This window comes from Solea solea, chromosome 15 (assembly GCF_958295425.1).
Source record: "Solea solea chromosome 15, fSolSol10.1, whole genome shotgun sequence".
Classification (NCBI taxonomy): Eukaryota; Metazoa; Chordata; class Actinopteri; order Pleuronectiformes; family Soleidae; genus Solea; species Solea solea.
In genome coordinates this window covers 3,320,750-3,338,794 of record NC_081148.1, presented here as the reverse complement: position 1 = coordinate 3,338,794, position 18,045 = coordinate 3,320,750, and the positions used below count along the sequence as shown (strand labels likewise).

The following is an 18,045-nucleotide window of genomic DNA, read 5'->3' as shown; positions in this document are numbered from 1 at the left end:
GGCTGTTTTTGCAGTGTTAACTTACACACACACACACACACACAGGAAACTGAGACCCTTGAATTAATTTTAATGAACTGATTCTAATGATTCAGTAGCACTGAATATAGTTGCTTTAACTACTGGTCAAGCACTAGTGTGTGTGTGTGTGTGTGTGTGTGTGTGTGTGTAGTATATAAAATGACGTCACAGCAGTTGACACCGCCCACGTCGTTGAACTACCTCTCTTGATAGTTTTGTCTCCAGAGGTTTGAAAGGACTGTGAATTGTGTCTGTGGTTTTCTGTGATGCACCTCACTGTGAGGCCTGGTTCACACTGGATCAACCGGACACCGCTCACGATAGAAATTCAATTTGCTGTAGGTTTAATTTCATTTAAGAAGGTATAATTGCTTTAGAATAAAAACAAGTCTGGCATTTGTAGCCAAAGAATGAGCGTTTGTGTCCATGTTTCTACATATTCAGCCAGAATACGACGACAACAACAAGAAAGAGTGACATCCTTCCTGCTAGAGATGAAGCCTTTTTTGAGTTTTTCAAGATTCTTCCTGATAGTACGAAAAAAGCTTCAAAGCCTCAAACATAGACCCTGGCAGTGACATCTAGAGGTCAGCTGCGGTTATAGCAGCCACAGACTGGATTCACACATCTGGTTGATTCCAGTTCAGTCTTTATGCTGAGGATCGTTGTCCAGAGTGTTACAACACTTTGAAATAGCAGTTGACTAATGAAATGTTGAAATGTGTTTTACCACTTCGAATCACAGGAGTTTCAGTATCAGTGAGAAGTTCTTCTGTAGTTCAGTGGAAGGACATCTCAGGATTTGGATCAGATACCTTTTCCTGATTTTAATTATGATGCTGCTGTGTTTGTGTTTATATATATATATATATATATATATATGGCAGTCCTGATTTTAATTATGATGCTGCTGTGTTTGTGTTTATATACATATATATATATATATATACATATATATACAGTATATGTATATGTATATATATATACATATATATATATATATACTGTATATATATACATGTACAGTATATATATATATAGGGCAGTGTAGGGGTTTTATTTTCTTTAAAGGACGTGACTTTGACACATTTATCTCTGGAAATGAGTAAAAAACTGTATATATTTGGGTGAAGTGGCCCTTTAACAGAACATGATTGCAACACTATGAAGCAGCGAGGGAACATCGAGCGTTTCGTGACTTCTTTTAACAAATGAAACAGCACTAAAGAAGACTGGCATGTGCATATATATATGTGTGTGTGTGTGTGTGGGTGGGTTTCTTTCGTTTTTTTTTCCAGTTTATTCATGGATTGCAATCAGGATGTGTAGAGGGTTTAAATGAATAAGGTAAAAAGTGTTTCAGAAACCAAGTATGAACAGTGCCTTTAAGGGAATAAACCAGCTGCACTGAAGGTCTGGAGATGTTAGTCTCTCCTGCTTTTTTAAAAATAACATTCAGCACTTTTGAAAAGCATATCACACTCGCTCCTACGCTCAGAAAAACACACTCTGCTTTCAGCTCTGGAGCAGTGAAGCCCGTGTTTATCACACTTTAGGAACTCCCACCTCTAAAGAGACTCTGTGAGTGATGGATGTGGTTGCCATGGCAACAAAACATGTCTACTGCCAAAGTGGTGGGATGCGGTTTCAACCAAATCCGCCTCCTCACCCAATGCCGTAGTTTCAGTGAGATATTGTGATGATGTTGAGCAAACACAGGAGAAGACGTGAATCAGTCTGATTGTTCCCAAACTTTTTTACTGGACCATTTCTGATTCATTTTTACAGGCATCACTTTATCACTCTACTGACAGCAGATAGAATCACTTTATTTATATCTACTGTTCTCAGCTGTTTTTCACTTAATGCTCCTGACACAGATTATCACTGAAAAATCAGGCTCTTAGTGACAGAAATAATAAAAACAGTATTGATAGTCAACACTCCCTTTTGTATCGGGTTAGAAAGAACTTAGAGTCTACTGGCAGTTAGTTAATTATCTGTAGACATGATACTGAATATCTTCACCCGTTTGACATTGTTGGGATGAGAAGGTCCTTCACACGTTCAGGTCAGACGGTGGTGAAGGTGAAGCGAGTGACATGCAGGTACTTCTCACCAGGACACAGGAGACAGTCAGGGAACGAAGGCTGAACACAGAAATAATCACTAATCACTTTCAATGAAAAACAGTCAAGAAGTAAAGATATTAACGTGATGCACAGTATGATATTTAATGTCCTGATATAGTACGAGTACTACACAAAAACATACTGACTATTACATATATAACAGTATTGACTTTTGATTTGCAGTATAAAGAGATATTGCACTTATGTCATAATCAACACAATAGAGGTTTCAATCTTTTGGAATGTCACGAGTCACGATTCATATGAAACGATCGATTTCTGATTCAAAAGTGATTGAGTACATCGAGCTGATAATGACGAGCAAGAAAATTTCTGTCGTCATGAAATCAAGTGTTTGCAAGAGAAGGTCGAGTGCCATATTTCATAATAAAGAAATATCTCATTTCATTATTACGTAATCATTCCCATTGTAATGAAGTTAGTGCCGTCAGTTAAACGCGTTATTAACGGCGTTAAGGCAAACCCATTTAAATGGCGTCAAATTTTGTTTATCGCAAGAGTAACGTTCTTTTTCACATGCTGTTGCAACAACTAGTAACGTTAGAAAAACTAGAACATGCATGTTAATACCAGGTGAAAACACAGGTTTCCTTCTGCTAACTGAAGAGGGCAGTTTATTTTTAAGTTAACGTATAATCATGTTACACACTGGACCTTTAACACCATCACAAAACCATATACCTGCATGTACTGGGTGGGTTTTAAGACCCTCTCTTCATAACCATCATACCTGGTTGACAGCATCAGGCCAATTCTGTGTCTCCAGACAGAAGGAGCTGTGCTTGCCATACTTAGCTCCGCCCTTTCCTGTGACGCCATCTAGGAAGTTGGCAGTGTAGAACTGGACACCTGGCTGGCTGGTCGACACCTCCAAGACACGCCCACTGGCCGGGTGACTCACCCTGAGGTGAAGACAGAGGTTTCCTGCTTGAGTTTATTGATGAAAAAGCTGGGTGTGTAGACCAGTAGTCCTCATGGAGACCAAAACCTGGTCTGAAGAACTGGTTTAGTTTGAATTGTGGTTAAGTGAAGGCAGCAAACCTGGCAGCATGTCTCTCTGCCCACGTGTCTCCAGGAGATGACAGGCAGAAGTTGTGGTCAAACCCTGGACCTGGGACTTCCTTTAGTCGAGGGCCAATCAGAACAGGCTTTCTGAGGTCAAAGGGCGTGCCCTCTACTGCTTTGATCTCTCCTATGAATACATTAGGTTATTAAATTGCAATTTAGGGTCAAGAATAATTCATCCACGGCTGAAGTGTCCTTGAGCAAGACATCCCTTCATGTAAACTTCATCAAACCAAATGTTTAATATGGTCTGCAGCCCCCTGGTGGGTGAAGAGGATACTTCAGGTGGGTGCTCATTACAAATAAATAAATAACAATCTTCTCAGTTTTCAGTTTTGTGATTAAGTTTCCAATGACCATAAAATATTTACGCTCCATTTTAAGTACTCAGAAGTAATAAAACAATGGACTGGGGACTAAATGACATCTGAATAATTGATGTGACATTTTGTTAACATCACATTCACACTTACAATTGGTGGAGGATCAAAGCTGACAGAAAGATTTGAATAGGCCATAGAAGATTTTCACAACTTAAATTAACATAAATACTTACAGTATATACTAAATAATAATACTAATACTAAAAAATAAATAATACTCCACTCAGATTTGTCAGTGATTGACAAGTATGTATCTGAAGTTGAAGATGCATACATTTTATACGTTTATTCTGTCTCTCTCTCTCTCCCTGTGATTGGTCAAAGCCTCCTGTGACAAGTAAACACAGCCCTGGAAGTGTTTTCTCTCACTCAGATACCTTCATTTAAGATGAAACATGATTATGGATTATTAATAACTAAAGAAAAGATCCCGCCTTTTGTCCCTTTATGCAATAACATGGCCAAGTTCTAAAATTCACCGGCTCACAGCTCTCACTGAGCGGTGAATCTCAGACATGATCAAAAGTGCAGCTTTAAGTGAAAACACTGATCTCGCAGGGTCAGCTTGTCAACCTTAGAGAACAAATGAGTATTTTTAACTGTGCATGACATATAACTGATTCCATATCATTAAAGTCATGTTGTAATTCATCCCTGCTGTTGTAACATGGACTCTGTGATATAAATACACACTCATTAGCTCTTCTGTCTCCTGGGGAAACAAAAGCTAATAGCAGAGTAAGACAAAGAAACACACTCCCTCCAGAGAATACAAGAGTCTCTGCTTTCACACTTGGACTAACGAGAACCTGCGGGGCTTAATACTTCACCAGACCTAACATAAGTCTTAGACCTCATTTCTTCCTTTTTAATTCTTTGCCGCTTTTATTTCCCACTGTTATTATAACATGACACCAGTCACCTGTGTGTCACCAGATTAATAATAACTTAATTAATTAGATTAATAATGATCTGTGACTGCAAATGAATTCCAGACATACGATAAATGTATGTCTTATCAGACAAGAACAGGTGAGCAAACATTCAGACATTTAAAGGTTTTCAGGACTAAAGTGAGAGCGAGCGTCCTTGCACTTTGTCAGGTCACCTGTCACTCACAGGGACACCACCCACTCTCACACCTACTGTCAATTTACAATGTCCAATTGACCTAATCCCCAGATCTGCACGTTTTTGGACTTTGGGAGGAAACTGGAGAACCCTCAGACAAAACACACACACACACACACACACACACACACAGGGATTTGTAAATGGAAATCAGATAGAGCTTTCGGTCTACTTCTACCTTCATATGGTTTGTATTTGTAAGTTTTAAGAGAATGCCCACACAAACAGACTAAACACTAAGAGTACGAATGTTGTGACAGCTTACTGAGAAATGAAATCCTGTGATGTCCAACCCGGCACGTAATTCAAGGCATGCGATGAATGTCTTTTAAAACTGGCTCATTTATGTCGTAGAAATGTGAAATAACATTTGAAGTAAGTGCCTTCTTGGCCGAGAAAGGCAGAAAAATGTCATTTTGGCTCTTGTAGATGAACGACAACAACTCCCAGCATGCACTGTGCTCATTGCCCCCAAAGCAGACAGTGCTAGCTGTGTAAACACACAAATCCCTGTCAGAAATTAAATATATAATAAATATAAAAATACAAAACAGAATGCTTGCCACCCACCGGTGCTCGCCACGAGACCGGCGGCCGGTGTTGGTCGCCACCCGCCACCTTCTAGTTTTCACTGAAATGCAGGTCTTTTCCCTCGCAGCCGTATCAGTTTGAAAACTACATTCGATTATTGTCGTTCTCAGTTTACCGGTTAGCTTAACTGTTAGCAAAGATGGCGGACACCGTGTTCTCATCCTCCTACGGGTGAGTCTAAAAAGTGTTGAACTGACATTTGCCCTGCGCTGAGTCAAATGACACGATTGGCGATACGTCATTAGACTCAGTGTAGGGCAGAATTGGAAAGGGAAAACCAGATATTTTTACAACTCAGTGGAAAACTGAGGGAGGGAAGAACAATTTTTAAAAAACACTACCACTATTCTAGCAATACAAAGCCACATCGGTGAAGTATTCCTTTAAGTGATCAGTTATGGTCCTCCACCAATTTCAAGATTATATTTTCAACAGGGTCAGGGGTCAACATATCCACACTAAGATAAAAGAACAACATTGCTTTGCTCTAAAGGTTCTGATTATTTCTTGAAATCGAACAAAGTTCAGCAACAACCTGCGTCGAGATGAGGAACATGAAGTTATGAAGTTATACTGTGGTTTGGGCTTCACGTCTTTGGGCACACCAGCACCACCTTAACATCAGCACCACCTTAACATCAGTACCACCTTAACATCAGTACCACCTTAACATCAGCACCACCTTAACATCAGCACCACCTTAACATCAGTACCATTAGTACCACCTTAACATCAGCACCACCTTAACATCAGTACCACCTTAACATCAGCACCACCTTAACATCAGTACCATTAGTACCACCTTAACATCAGTACCACCTTAACATCAGCACCACCTTAACATCAGTACCATTAGTACCACCTTAACATCAGCACCACCTTAACATCAGTACCACCTTAACATCAGCACCACCTCTTAACATCAGTACCACCTTAACATCAGTACCACCTTAACATCAGCACCACCTCTTAACATCAGCACCACCTCTTAACATCAGTACCACCTTAACATCAGTACCACCTCTTAACATCAGTACCACCTTAACATCAGCACCACCTTAACATCAGTACCATTAGTACCACCTTAACATCAGTACCATCAGTACCACCTTAACATCAGCACCACCTTAACATCAGTACCACCTTAACATCAGCACCACCTTAACATCAGTACCATCAGTACCACCTTAACATCAGCAGCACCTTAACATCAGCACCACCTCTTAACATCAGTTCCACCTTAACATCAGCACCACATTAACATCAGCGCCACCTTAACATCAGTACCACCTCAACATCAGCACCACCTTAACATCAGTACCACCTTAACATCAGAACCACCTCTTAACATCAGTACCACCTTAACATCAGCACAACCTCTTTACATCAGCACCACCTTAACATCAGCACAACCTCAACATCAGCACCACCTTAACATCAGTACCACCTTAACATCAGCACCACCTTAACATCAGCACAACCTCTTTACATCAGCACCACCTTAACATCAGCACCACCTTAACATCAGAACCACCTTAACATCAGTACCACCTTAACATCAGCACCACCTTAACATCAGCACAACCTCTTTACATCAGTACCACCTCAACATCAGTACCACCTTAACATCAGTACCATCAGCACCACCTTAACATCAGTACCACCTTAACATCAGCACCAAATGATAAAGATCATCTTAGGTTATATTCATCTACCACATCTTTATATACTTTTAATTCAACATTTACTCATTCGTTTAATTAATGAGTTGAACAGGTAGACATAAATATAAATTATGTTTGGTTGGATAAAAAGAACATTTGTTGTTTTGTATTATGTGCACAATGATGTTTGACTTTATAGAAACATGGTTCTCAAACTGTGGTGAACCAGTGGTACACAAGCTTCCTCTGGTGGTACCTGGTAAATCAGAAATCCTGTTACTTTTTATACCAGAAATTTTGAGTGCACAGAAAAAAAAGAAGAATGAATTCAATAATAATACTTAGCGTCACCTTATCTTTATCTAATCTCACTTTACCAGTGTGTGAAGTCCATGTGAGGAATGTAATGAGCTCAATATTATCTCAGGTGGCTCTTGGTATAAAAACCACTATTGTAGAATATTGCACTAGACTGACAACATGACGCAAGAAAGTGACTCTTGTGAAGACAGAATCACACTGACATGCAGGAAATGGCTGCTTGTGGTCGACTGTTAGGCTACAGCTGATTATATCTCTGATCTCTGAACGATAGTTTCTCAAGAAACTATTAGACTGGTTCACATTGTGGAACCACTGCGGGCCCAATGCTTTATGGCATATGGACTCTTATAATAAACTAAAGCCACATTACACAACAAGTCATGGATTTAGTTGCCACATAGGAAAAGCCTCAGAACATCCTGACTTTATTCTCCATGGTGTGTGTGTGTGTGTGTGTGTATGGAGAGAGTAACATGTGTTACCTGTAGGAATCATGGAGTTGTCCACAGGCAGGAAAGACTCAGCACTGATGGACATTTGATGATCGTAGATATCTGCTGCACCCTGACACACACACACACACACACACACACACACACACACATTAATAATGGGTGAAGAATGGAGAGGGTAATGATGTCAGTGATTATATCAGCTTACAAACATGTGAAACTGAGAACCTTTAATTATTGTCAGTGTTTCTCAGCATCTCTGTGTGTCAACTGTTGCAGTCATGACAGTAGCAGCAGAACACTACAGAACATACTTCTCTAAACTTATACTTCTGTGTACTTCTCTATACTTATACTTCTGTGTACTTCTCTATACTAATACTTCTCTGTACGTCTCTCTATACTTCTCTGTACTTCTCTATACTTATACTTCTCTGTACTTCTCTATACTTATACTTCTCTGTACTTCTCTATACTTATACTTCTCTGTACTTCTCTATACTTATACTTCTCTGTACTTCTCTCTGTACTTCTCTATACTTATACTTCTCTGTACTTCTCTACACTTCTCTATACTTATACTTCTCTATACTTCTCTATACTTATACTCCTCTGTACTTCTCTACACTTCTCTATACTTATACTTCTCTATACTTATACTTCTATGTACTTCTCTATACTTCTTAGTACTTATCTGCACTTCTCTGTACTTCTCTCTATACCTCTCTGTATTTCTCTATACTTATACTTCTCTGTACTTCTCTATACTTATACTTCTCTGTACTTCTCTATACTTATACTTCTCTGTACTTATCTGAACTTCTCTGTAATTCTCTGTACTTCTCTGTACTTCTCTATACTTCTCTATACTAATCTATACTTATACTTCTCTGTACTTCTCTATACTTCTCTATACTTCTCTATACTTATACTTCTCTGTACTTCTCTATACTTCTCTATACTTATACTTCTCTGTACTTCTCTATACTTATACTTCTCTATACTTATACTTCACTGTACTTATCTGAACTTCTCTGTAATTCTCTGTACTTCTCTGTACTTCTCTATACTTCTCTATACTAATCTATACTTATACTTCTCTGTACTTCTCTACACTTCTCTATACTTATACTTCTCTATACTTCTCTATACTTATACTCCTCTGTACTTCTCTACACTTCTCTGTACTTATCTGAACTTCTCTGTAATTCTCTGTACTTCTCTGTACTTCTCTATACTTCTCTATACTAATCTATACTTATACTTCTCTGTACTTCTCTATACTTCTCTATACTTCTCTATACTTATACTTCTCTGTACTTCTCTATACTTCTCTATACTTATACTTCTCTGTACTTCTCTATACTTATACTTCACTGTACTTATCTGAACTTCTCTGTAATTCTCTGTACTTCTCTGTACTTCTCTATACTTCTCTATACTAATCTATACTTATACTTCTCTGTACTTCTCTGTACTTCTCTGTACTTCTCTATACTTCTCTTTACTTATACTTCTCTGTACTTCTCTATACTTCTCTATACTTATACTTCTCTGTACTTCTCTATACTTATACTTCTCTGTACTTCTCTATACTTATACTTCTCTGTGCTTCTCTATACTTATACTTCTCTGTACTTCTCTATACATATACTTCTCTGTACTTCTCTATACTTATACTTCTCTATACTTATACTTCTCTATACTTCTGTATACTTATACTTCTCTATACTTCTCTATACTTCTCTGTACTTGTCTGTTTTCTATTCATCACCCTTCCCTGCAGCTGTCTGTACAGTGTATAGATCCTCTCTCCTGTGGTCACCACACACCATCCACCACCATCTTTACAACTTGAATTAAATATTTAATCCTGAGGTAGAATTTCACCTCCCAACTTTGACTCTCGTGCCACCGTCAGACCAAATGTCCACACAAGGAAACAGACTCAGTGGTCACTAATTCTTCAGAGAGGCGGAACCATCCCGCGTTATACTTCCACGCACACACGCCGCAGGCGTCGCATATCACGGACCATGGTATACTCGTGTGTCAGGGTCCTGTAGTATCCCACCTCACCAGCGGGTGGCAGTACAAGTCTGGAATAGGCATAGGACGCATTCCTGACAAAGAAGAAGGTTAAATAAATGGGTCCACATGAGCCTTCATTGTGCAACCATGGCAACGAGAAGGATGCTAGTAGAGGAAGAACGTCTGCTGCTGTTGGAATAAGAGAAAAGAAGATGGTGCGTGCAACCACTCAACTTCAACAGAGCCACCGACGGAGAATGGCACCCACGGACAGGGAAGTCTTCCAGTGTGTCTGGGATTGAAGCGTGACTCGTAAGCTCCGGCAGCAGAAGTACACCACGGCCTTCACATGGTTTCAGTTCCACTGAAAATACGCCTCAGGTTTTTCAACGTTTCCTACCAACTTGCCCCCAATGAAAAAGGAGACTGAGACTCTTTGATCGATAGCCTGTGAGTTACCGTGGCAACCATAGATCAAAGGCCGCAGCATCAATACTTCCACACTGTTGCATTTTGTTTGCAGTTGCTTAGGGATTCACTCATGCCCTGATGTACTGCTGTATTCATACTTGCCGTATCTGTAAAATCTCCTGAAAATGACCCATATAAACAAAGTATGATGATGATTATTATTTAGAAATAAGCAACACACTTCGGGTGTGATTGTCTCCCATTAGATGATGGGACCGTCTCGTTGCAGAGAAACAAGCTCAGGGCTCGCACTGATTTAGCGTGATGGTGAGTTGTATTTTTTATGCTCTTTATATTTGTTTTTGTGGTGTATCTTATTTTGAAGGCATGTCTAACCTTTACCGTTACGACCAGAGAGTGTGGGGCTGAGAGTCCGTTACTCATGTCATGATGTTGGCGCGATGTTAGGAGGAAGCTGCTAATAAAGTTGCATACACAGAGGATTCAGGTTTATTATTACATTTAAAAAATACGTTTTTATACCCGTCGTATCATTTTATTTTGTTGTATTTATCCGCCATGTTTTTCTTTGTCAAATGTCATAAGAAAAAGATAATTATGTAATGTATGATGATAATGGGGGCGGGACTAGATAAGCTTTTGCTTCTCCCGCTTTCCCTTTCGGTTATGTGTATTGTGTGAACTACACTGATGTGTGACGAGTGATCTAAATGTCATGACCGAAATAAACATATAAATAAATAAATAAATAAATCACACAGCTCATAATGTGTCCTCACCTGTCCTGCCAGGTTGAAGTAGGAGTGGTTAGTGAGGTTGATGGGCGTGGTTTTAGAAGACACAGCCTGGTATTCAGCGGTTAGTGTTTCCCCCTGTACACACAAGTCAGCAAGTCTTTTATTCCCATACAATAACAACTGAATGTGGGAATGTGTGTGTGTTTTTGTGTGGGTATCTTTGCGAGGACCAAAAAACACATTAACAATAGGGCAGAGTTTCCCAGTCCTGGTCCTGTGGGATCCCTGCCCTGCATGTTTTAGATGTTTCCCTGCTCCAACACCCCAGATACAAATAGTTGGCTCGTCATCAAGCCTGACAACAACCCACTGGATTTGAATCAGGTGTGAATCTATAGAGTTGCAGTATCACAGTAGCTGTGTCTCTAATGGAGGAGATAATGCCGTGGACTGCTCCCTCAGGAGGAGGCAGAAGTCATGCACTGTGTGAAATGAACCCACATAACTCACGGGTTTCCTTTCTTCTCCTATTACATTGCAGCAGTCTGTAAGACTTACATATGCTATAACCTCCACATACAGTAGAGGTGGGAGGTTTCATGTGTACGACATTACTGAATGGAGCTGATAAAATCCTACTTACTGCATGAGTAACTGTAAATAGTGCAGTAAATCGATTAAATTAATTATGATCCAATTCATCTATTTTTTTAATCTCACCTAAAAATTACTTAGAAAAGCCCTCAACTTGAGGTATTTTCATTTGAATTCATTATTACATTATTGTGGCAGATCAAAAGATTGATATATAACAACAGAGTGGCTTCATAAAGTCATTTATTGTTTGAACAAACTTGAACAGATGCAGCCATTTACATTCCGCTATGTTTTTTTTTGTCAAACTCCAAATAATTAGAAAATACAAATAAGTATTATTTGTATTTTAGTAGCCTGTCCGTCGCAGATGTGTTCTCTCCTCCAGTTAAGTTTAGCTTTGCTATAGCTTGCTAAATTGCTAACGTCTTCGCTGCTAACGTTAGCTGTGGCAGACGTGGTAGGCTAAACTTGAGATGCTTCAGTGGTAAGCTAACTCCTTCTATCACTTTACTTTTATTAATGGTGACATCGGGGCGTTTTTGAAATGTAAGTTTCCCGTTCACTGGGCCGAGAACTCGCTTCACGTCTCCTCTCTGTGATCACCGCTCCTCACCCTCCCTCCAAACGCAATTAACGCGATCATTTGACACCCCGAACTGTAACTTACTTTACGTATTGGTACTTTCAGGCTTTAGTGTCACATTCTTAATGTTCTTTTTTCTTTTAATATCTTTGTTTGTATGTACATGTGCAGAAGTCTTAGGCCACCATTAGATGTGTTGTTTTAGCAATGCTATAACGACAATAGAGGATTAATATTTCTATTTCACTTCATTTTCACACATCCAGAAAATATGTATGCAGTTTTTTTTTGTTTGTTTTTTTTAAAACAAAAAAAACACAAAACCATCCTCTACAGGTGTCAAGTATTTAGCGTGATCTACCCTTACACTTGTGGAACTAGTGGAACCTTCATTAATGTTACTGGTCAATCTTGTTTCATTGAAAGAATTATCTGCTGTAAAAAAGCGTCTGTTACACCAGGTTTATTAAAGACATGCTTGAGCATGACATACACATGTTGCACGAGTTCAACTCATTGACAGCTCGCTAATATTTAAGAGCAGCTTTAAGTCGCATCACTTCATTCCAAATTCCAATGATCACAGAATTTGACAAAAACAACAGAGCTGGTGGTGCCTGAAACTTTTGCACAGTGCTGTATGTCTGTATGTTCATGAATGATGTATTCCAACATGTGGTGGAAATGTAAGCTGTCAAACAGACATTTTACCTGCAGGGTGTAGGTGACAGAGACGTGAACCTCACCAGGGTAACCCTGATCTCCATCTGGACTGGTGTGACTCAGCTGTACACCACCTTCCACTGCTTTAGCAAACCAGATCGCCTGAAAAACACAAACATATGCTCCGGATGTCAAAAGTCACACTTGCACACACATGCAGTGCACAAACAGTAGCTGGACGGTGCAGGGGCAAAAAAGAATGACCTAGATCCTCCAGAGCCCCACACACACACACACACACACACACACACACACACAACGTTCAGAAAATTTGGAGCTGTTCGGTTAAAGAAACAGCAGCAGTTGATTTGTTTTGCATTCTATTGGTAAAGCATGCATTTACAGTATCAGTAGAAGCCAAAGTAAATGCTTGTTATTAGATTATTATTATGTTACATCTAGGTCTATGTAAATGGTTTTGTATTTATGTAGCACCTTTCTAGTCTTGATGACGCCTCACCCATTCACTCACACCTTCATACAGCACATCTATGTGCAGTGCATTTCCTATCATGTTCATTCACATGCTGCCAGCAGAGCAACATGGGGGTAAGTATGTGAGTGGGCTACATTCACAGCCCTAAATAAACTCCAACATGACTGCTCTAGGGCCGCACGGTGGAGCACGTGGCTAGCACTGTTGCCTCACAGCAAGAAGGTTGCTGGTTCGTATCCTGTTCACAATAATAATGATATTTTTGCATTAAAAATGCAAAGCTTCGACTAGCAAAGTGCTTTAGCAATACAGACCATTTACCTTTTACTTACCTAATATGTGCAAGAGACTTCTACCCCATTTGACAGTTTTCTTCCTGACTTGGGTAAACCCAAACAAAGGATTTTAAACAGAGATGTCATTGAACAACACATTTGAACTTTCTGATGGGGACAGTGGTGGATCAACAACTCAGACTGATATAAAAGTGATGCTTTTCTCTTAACAACGCAACAAAAACCTTTGGTTGAACAGAGAGACAGAAGGTGGCGTACATATTCCTAAGATTCTATAGACTAAAACAGGTGTAGATTTAGGGGAGAGTTTTGGTAAGTGGGTCAAATCGTGTTTCCACCGGCTCTACTCGAGTGGCACCTTCTTGTCACTGAGAGTGATCTTGTGATCTCTGACTATTTGTCAGTACCTTATACAACCTCACTTCTTATATATAAAACCTGAACCTTTAATGTATGCATGCTGATACACACCTGCAGTACAGTACATGCCTGTCAACGTCTACTGGAAGATAAAACCAACATGAAACCAAAAGAACTTCTGCAGATAACTGATTGTAACACCTTCACTTGGTCTTACCTTATTGAAGCCCAGCAGCCCTCCATGCAGTGCATTAGGCCCATTGTTGATGTCTAATTGGTAATCTTTTCCGTCCACTACAAAGTGCCCCCCTGCGATTCTGTTGGCCACGCGTCCCACCACAGCTCCCAGATACCGCTGATCTGACAAATAACCTGATGACACGACAGCAGCACTCAGTCCTGAGGACTCCATTCAACTCCATACTTTGAATAATTAATCACTTCCAAATCATACTTTGAATGCAATTTTACTTGAGTTTTTGAGTGTTGATATGATATTCAAAAAAACCTTCCCCCGAGCAAAGGTCCGCAACATAAAGTCAAATGGTTGTTATGGTTAAGATTTAAATATTTCTGTCGCTACCTGTGTGTAGTCAACATGTGACTTTCATATCAAATAAAGTATAATACAATACAATGAGGATCAACTGAAATGCCTCCTTTTAGGGAATAAAATAAACACAGGAAGTCATTTTTATTATTAATTCATTCAATGAATTGAACCCACTTCTGCTTGTGGTAACTCCAACCTCTTTGTTGTGGTTTTGATTAAATCTGAAGTCTACATTTCTCTTTTCAGATCACACCAGGTGACTTTTCTTACTTTTCTCCGATTATCATTACATTGCTCCTTCACTTGTGCGTCTCACTCTGATCCGAATTCACTGATATAATTGGCTGAGCGGGGTCAAGTGTTGTATTAAAGTATTAAGTTAATTATTAGAAGTGGTAATACTCTACTGACTTAATGAATCTTGGTCTGAAGCTTGACTTAAAAAATATCATTCAGAAAAATTGGAATCAGATATTGTTGAGCCATGTCACACACATACAGTATAACTGTGCTGCTACTATAATTATTGAAATGTCACATGTGTGTATTATGTGTAGGCAGTTGTTCTCCTGTGTCTCTCCTACCTTCCAGGTCATCATAGCCCAAGACTACGTCCTGCATCTGACCATCGCTCCCTCTGCTGCACACAGACCTGATGATGGCTCCCAGCGTGAGAACCTCCACCCGCACCTGCGGCGACGTCAGCACCCACAGGTCCACCGCGCCCCGGCCACACACCTGGCCCCACTGCTGGTGGCTCACCTCAGTCATCCTGAACCTTCCAACACAACCGCACATCGTCTTAAACAAGACACACAAGAAACACTCTTGTGTGTTGTGTTACAAAGTGTGTTTGTAAGTGCATAGAAATTGTATAAATGGGCGACGGCGACGGCAGAGCAATCAAACCCACAACCTTCGAGTTGAAGGTTGTGGGTTGAGGGTTAGAATGTGCTGCTCATAGTTGTGATGTATGAACGTGTGAAACTGTCGTGTAAATCAGCTTTGAGTTTGATCAAGACTAGAAAAGTGCTTTATAAATACAAACCATTTATAACAGGGGTCTCAAACTCAAATGACCTGTGGGCCACCGACTGTCTCGTCTTTAATCCATTATTCTGTACAGCACGTTGGTCCACTGTGTTTGTTTTGTGCTTTACAAATAAAGTTGATTTGGATTGGATAATTTCAAAATATAAGTGCTTGTTTTAATATGCAACAATAAAAAAAAACATATTTATGATGCAAAATTAATCTATTAATTTAAAAATAAAAACATATAGAAATGACTTGTTACAACTTGATATTGTTTGGAGGGCCACATGAATTCAATTGGAGGGCCACATGTGGCCCCCAGGCCGCCAGTTTGAGACCCCTGATTTATAATGAACCTTTGTTTTACTGATATGAAAGAATATTGCCCTTGAAACATTGTCCACCCGATGACAAACACTGTAAAATGTACAAAATCAATAAATCTGTGTCAATCTGTGCTAGACGTCAACACTGTAACACAGGACTCACTTTTAAAGACTTTAGAATTGGTAAACAAATAATGAATTCATTATAATAAATGAATTAAGAAAATTCTAGTTTTCAGGTTTTTTTAACTTTAGTTTTCATTTTTATTTCAGTTAACAGTTTTTTTCCAGTTAATGTTAATGTTTATTTTGTTAACCTTGGTTTGGGGACCCCAAAAAAATCTCCCGCGAGCCATCTGTTGGTCCCGACCCAGTCTTTGGGAATCACTGGTCTAACACTTTTTACAATGGTATAAAAAAATGGTGAATCCCTCAAAACAACAAAGGAATTATAACATATCTGCAGTATAATTCAATGTCCCTCAACGTCACACTTAAGTAGTGAAATGTAACTTCAGTTAGTTCTACTTAATCCCTCAGAATAATTACTTACTGTATGAGCAGGTTATGGAGGCAGGTATGCACTTCATCTATGAGCACATTAACATGTGTGAACATTGTCATGGAACCAAATGTTGAGTTTGGAGCTAGGGTGCAGGCGTGTACCCGCCTATCGCCCTGTGTCTGCTGGGATTGACACAGCGCCCTCTGTGACCCTCCTGTTGGGGACGGAGCGGTGGAAAAGGATGGATGGATGGAGGGTTCAGGTGCTCATACAGAATCAGTTACATGTGGGAACGGGTGTGTAAACTAGCAACAGTCACAGTCCACACACAGCGTCACAGTCCAAACCATCATGTGACACTTATTTGTGATTTATATGTGTATATATATTTAAAAAACAAACATGCATAAAACAAAGTTGAACCAAACATCTGTTTAAAATGATTCATTACAAAAATAATATTAGGTGTTACAGACATTGCTGCAAAGTAGTCACTACATTATGCACAAATGTGCTCGTGTCATCAGGATTTTTATTGCGATAAGGGTCACAATAGTTTGCCATGTTTAAAAAGTGTAGTGGTGCTCACTAATGAATGAAAGTGTCAATTCTTTTTTCTATTATTTCAGTTTAACACAGATTAAAACCCCCGAGAGCTTTGAAGAGAACCTTATTCTTTCTTGCACTAAGAGGATGTTTGTGTTTCACTGTCATCAGAGTCTGTCCACTCCCACAGTGTCCACATCAAACTGGTTTATACAACAATACAGTGAGTAACTTTGCCCTACTGCACTCAAACACGTAAGGACACGGAATTTACCCATGTTGAAACAACAACTCATTTTTGTGAAAATAAAAAATAACCTTCTGATTCAGGACAAGCGGTTAAGTCAGTTTGAGGTGAACAAACTTACAAAGTTCAAAGGTTTTAAAGAGTTCTGTGTCTCTCACCTGCAAACACTTGTGAAATCGTCGTGTTGACATCAGACTTCCTGTAATGATCACGTGTTCACTGGGAGCTCAGGTAATCCCTCAGTAGAGACTGACAGGCAGCACCAGCACAACATGACTGATGGTCAGAATCCTGACAGGCCGCGCTGAGGGTTTATGAACCACAGCCTTTTAACCTTTTCTTCCTTCTGCTGTAGTTTAAGATGAGACCAATGCTGGTTCTGCTGCAAAATACTATAAAACCTTTATTACTGTTCACAGAAACATGCAAATCACAGTCCTTCTAGTAAATATGAGCAGCAAATAAAACATGTTCTACAGCTCTGACACAACTGACTTGTTGACAGGTTATCAGGGATTCTGTTAGATCTATCTAATGAACTAATAGCACAGCAGTGCAAACATTGCCCATATCATGTGCCACACCTTCTGAGACACAGACATCATCCATTCAACATCCTCCTGTTACCAGAGGCTTTAACATGAACTGACATAGAAATGGGAGACAGGAGTGAAGCTTTAATGAAGTAACAATAAAGACAGAGAAGTGTATGGTATCATTGAAGGTTCAACAATGACAGTAGTTCAGCATTATTGCTTGTACTATAGATAGTTTTCTTGTTGTCTAATATGGTGAATGTCATAGTTTCAAAGTGCTGGTGTGTTCACAGTAAGATCTGATGATGGGGGTTCACT

General features: G+C 39.5%; 1 protein-coding gene across 2 annotated transcripts; it reads right to left on the bottom strand.

The window, feature by feature from the left end:
* Positions 1–1,759: 1,759 nt before the first annotated feature.
* Positions 1,760–17,464, bottom strand: galm (galactose mutarotase). 2 transcript variants are annotated; one of them, XM_058651993.1, is made up of 9 exons: positions 17,350–17,464; positions 15,117–15,310; positions 14,197–14,351; positions 12,876–12,989; positions 11,027–11,119; positions 7,815–7,896; positions 3,216–3,366; positions 2,905–3,076; positions 1,760–2,171 (listed from the first exon to the last, which is right to left on the bottom strand). In XM_058651993.1, the coding sequence occupies exons 2-9, from the start codon at positions 15,301–15,303 to the stop codon at positions 2,094–2,096; spliced, it is 1,032 nt and encodes a 343-aa protein (XP_058507976.1). In that variant the 5' UTR covers positions 15,304–15,310; positions 17,350–17,464; the 3' UTR covers positions 1,760–2,093. The 2 variants fall into 2 exon arrangements, with proteins under 2 accessions (XP_058507976.1, XP_058507977.1); XM_058651994.1 differs by lacking the exon at positions 17,350–17,464 and adding an exon at positions 17,313–17,329.
* Between the last annotated feature and the right edge of the window lie 581 nt (positions 17,465–18,045).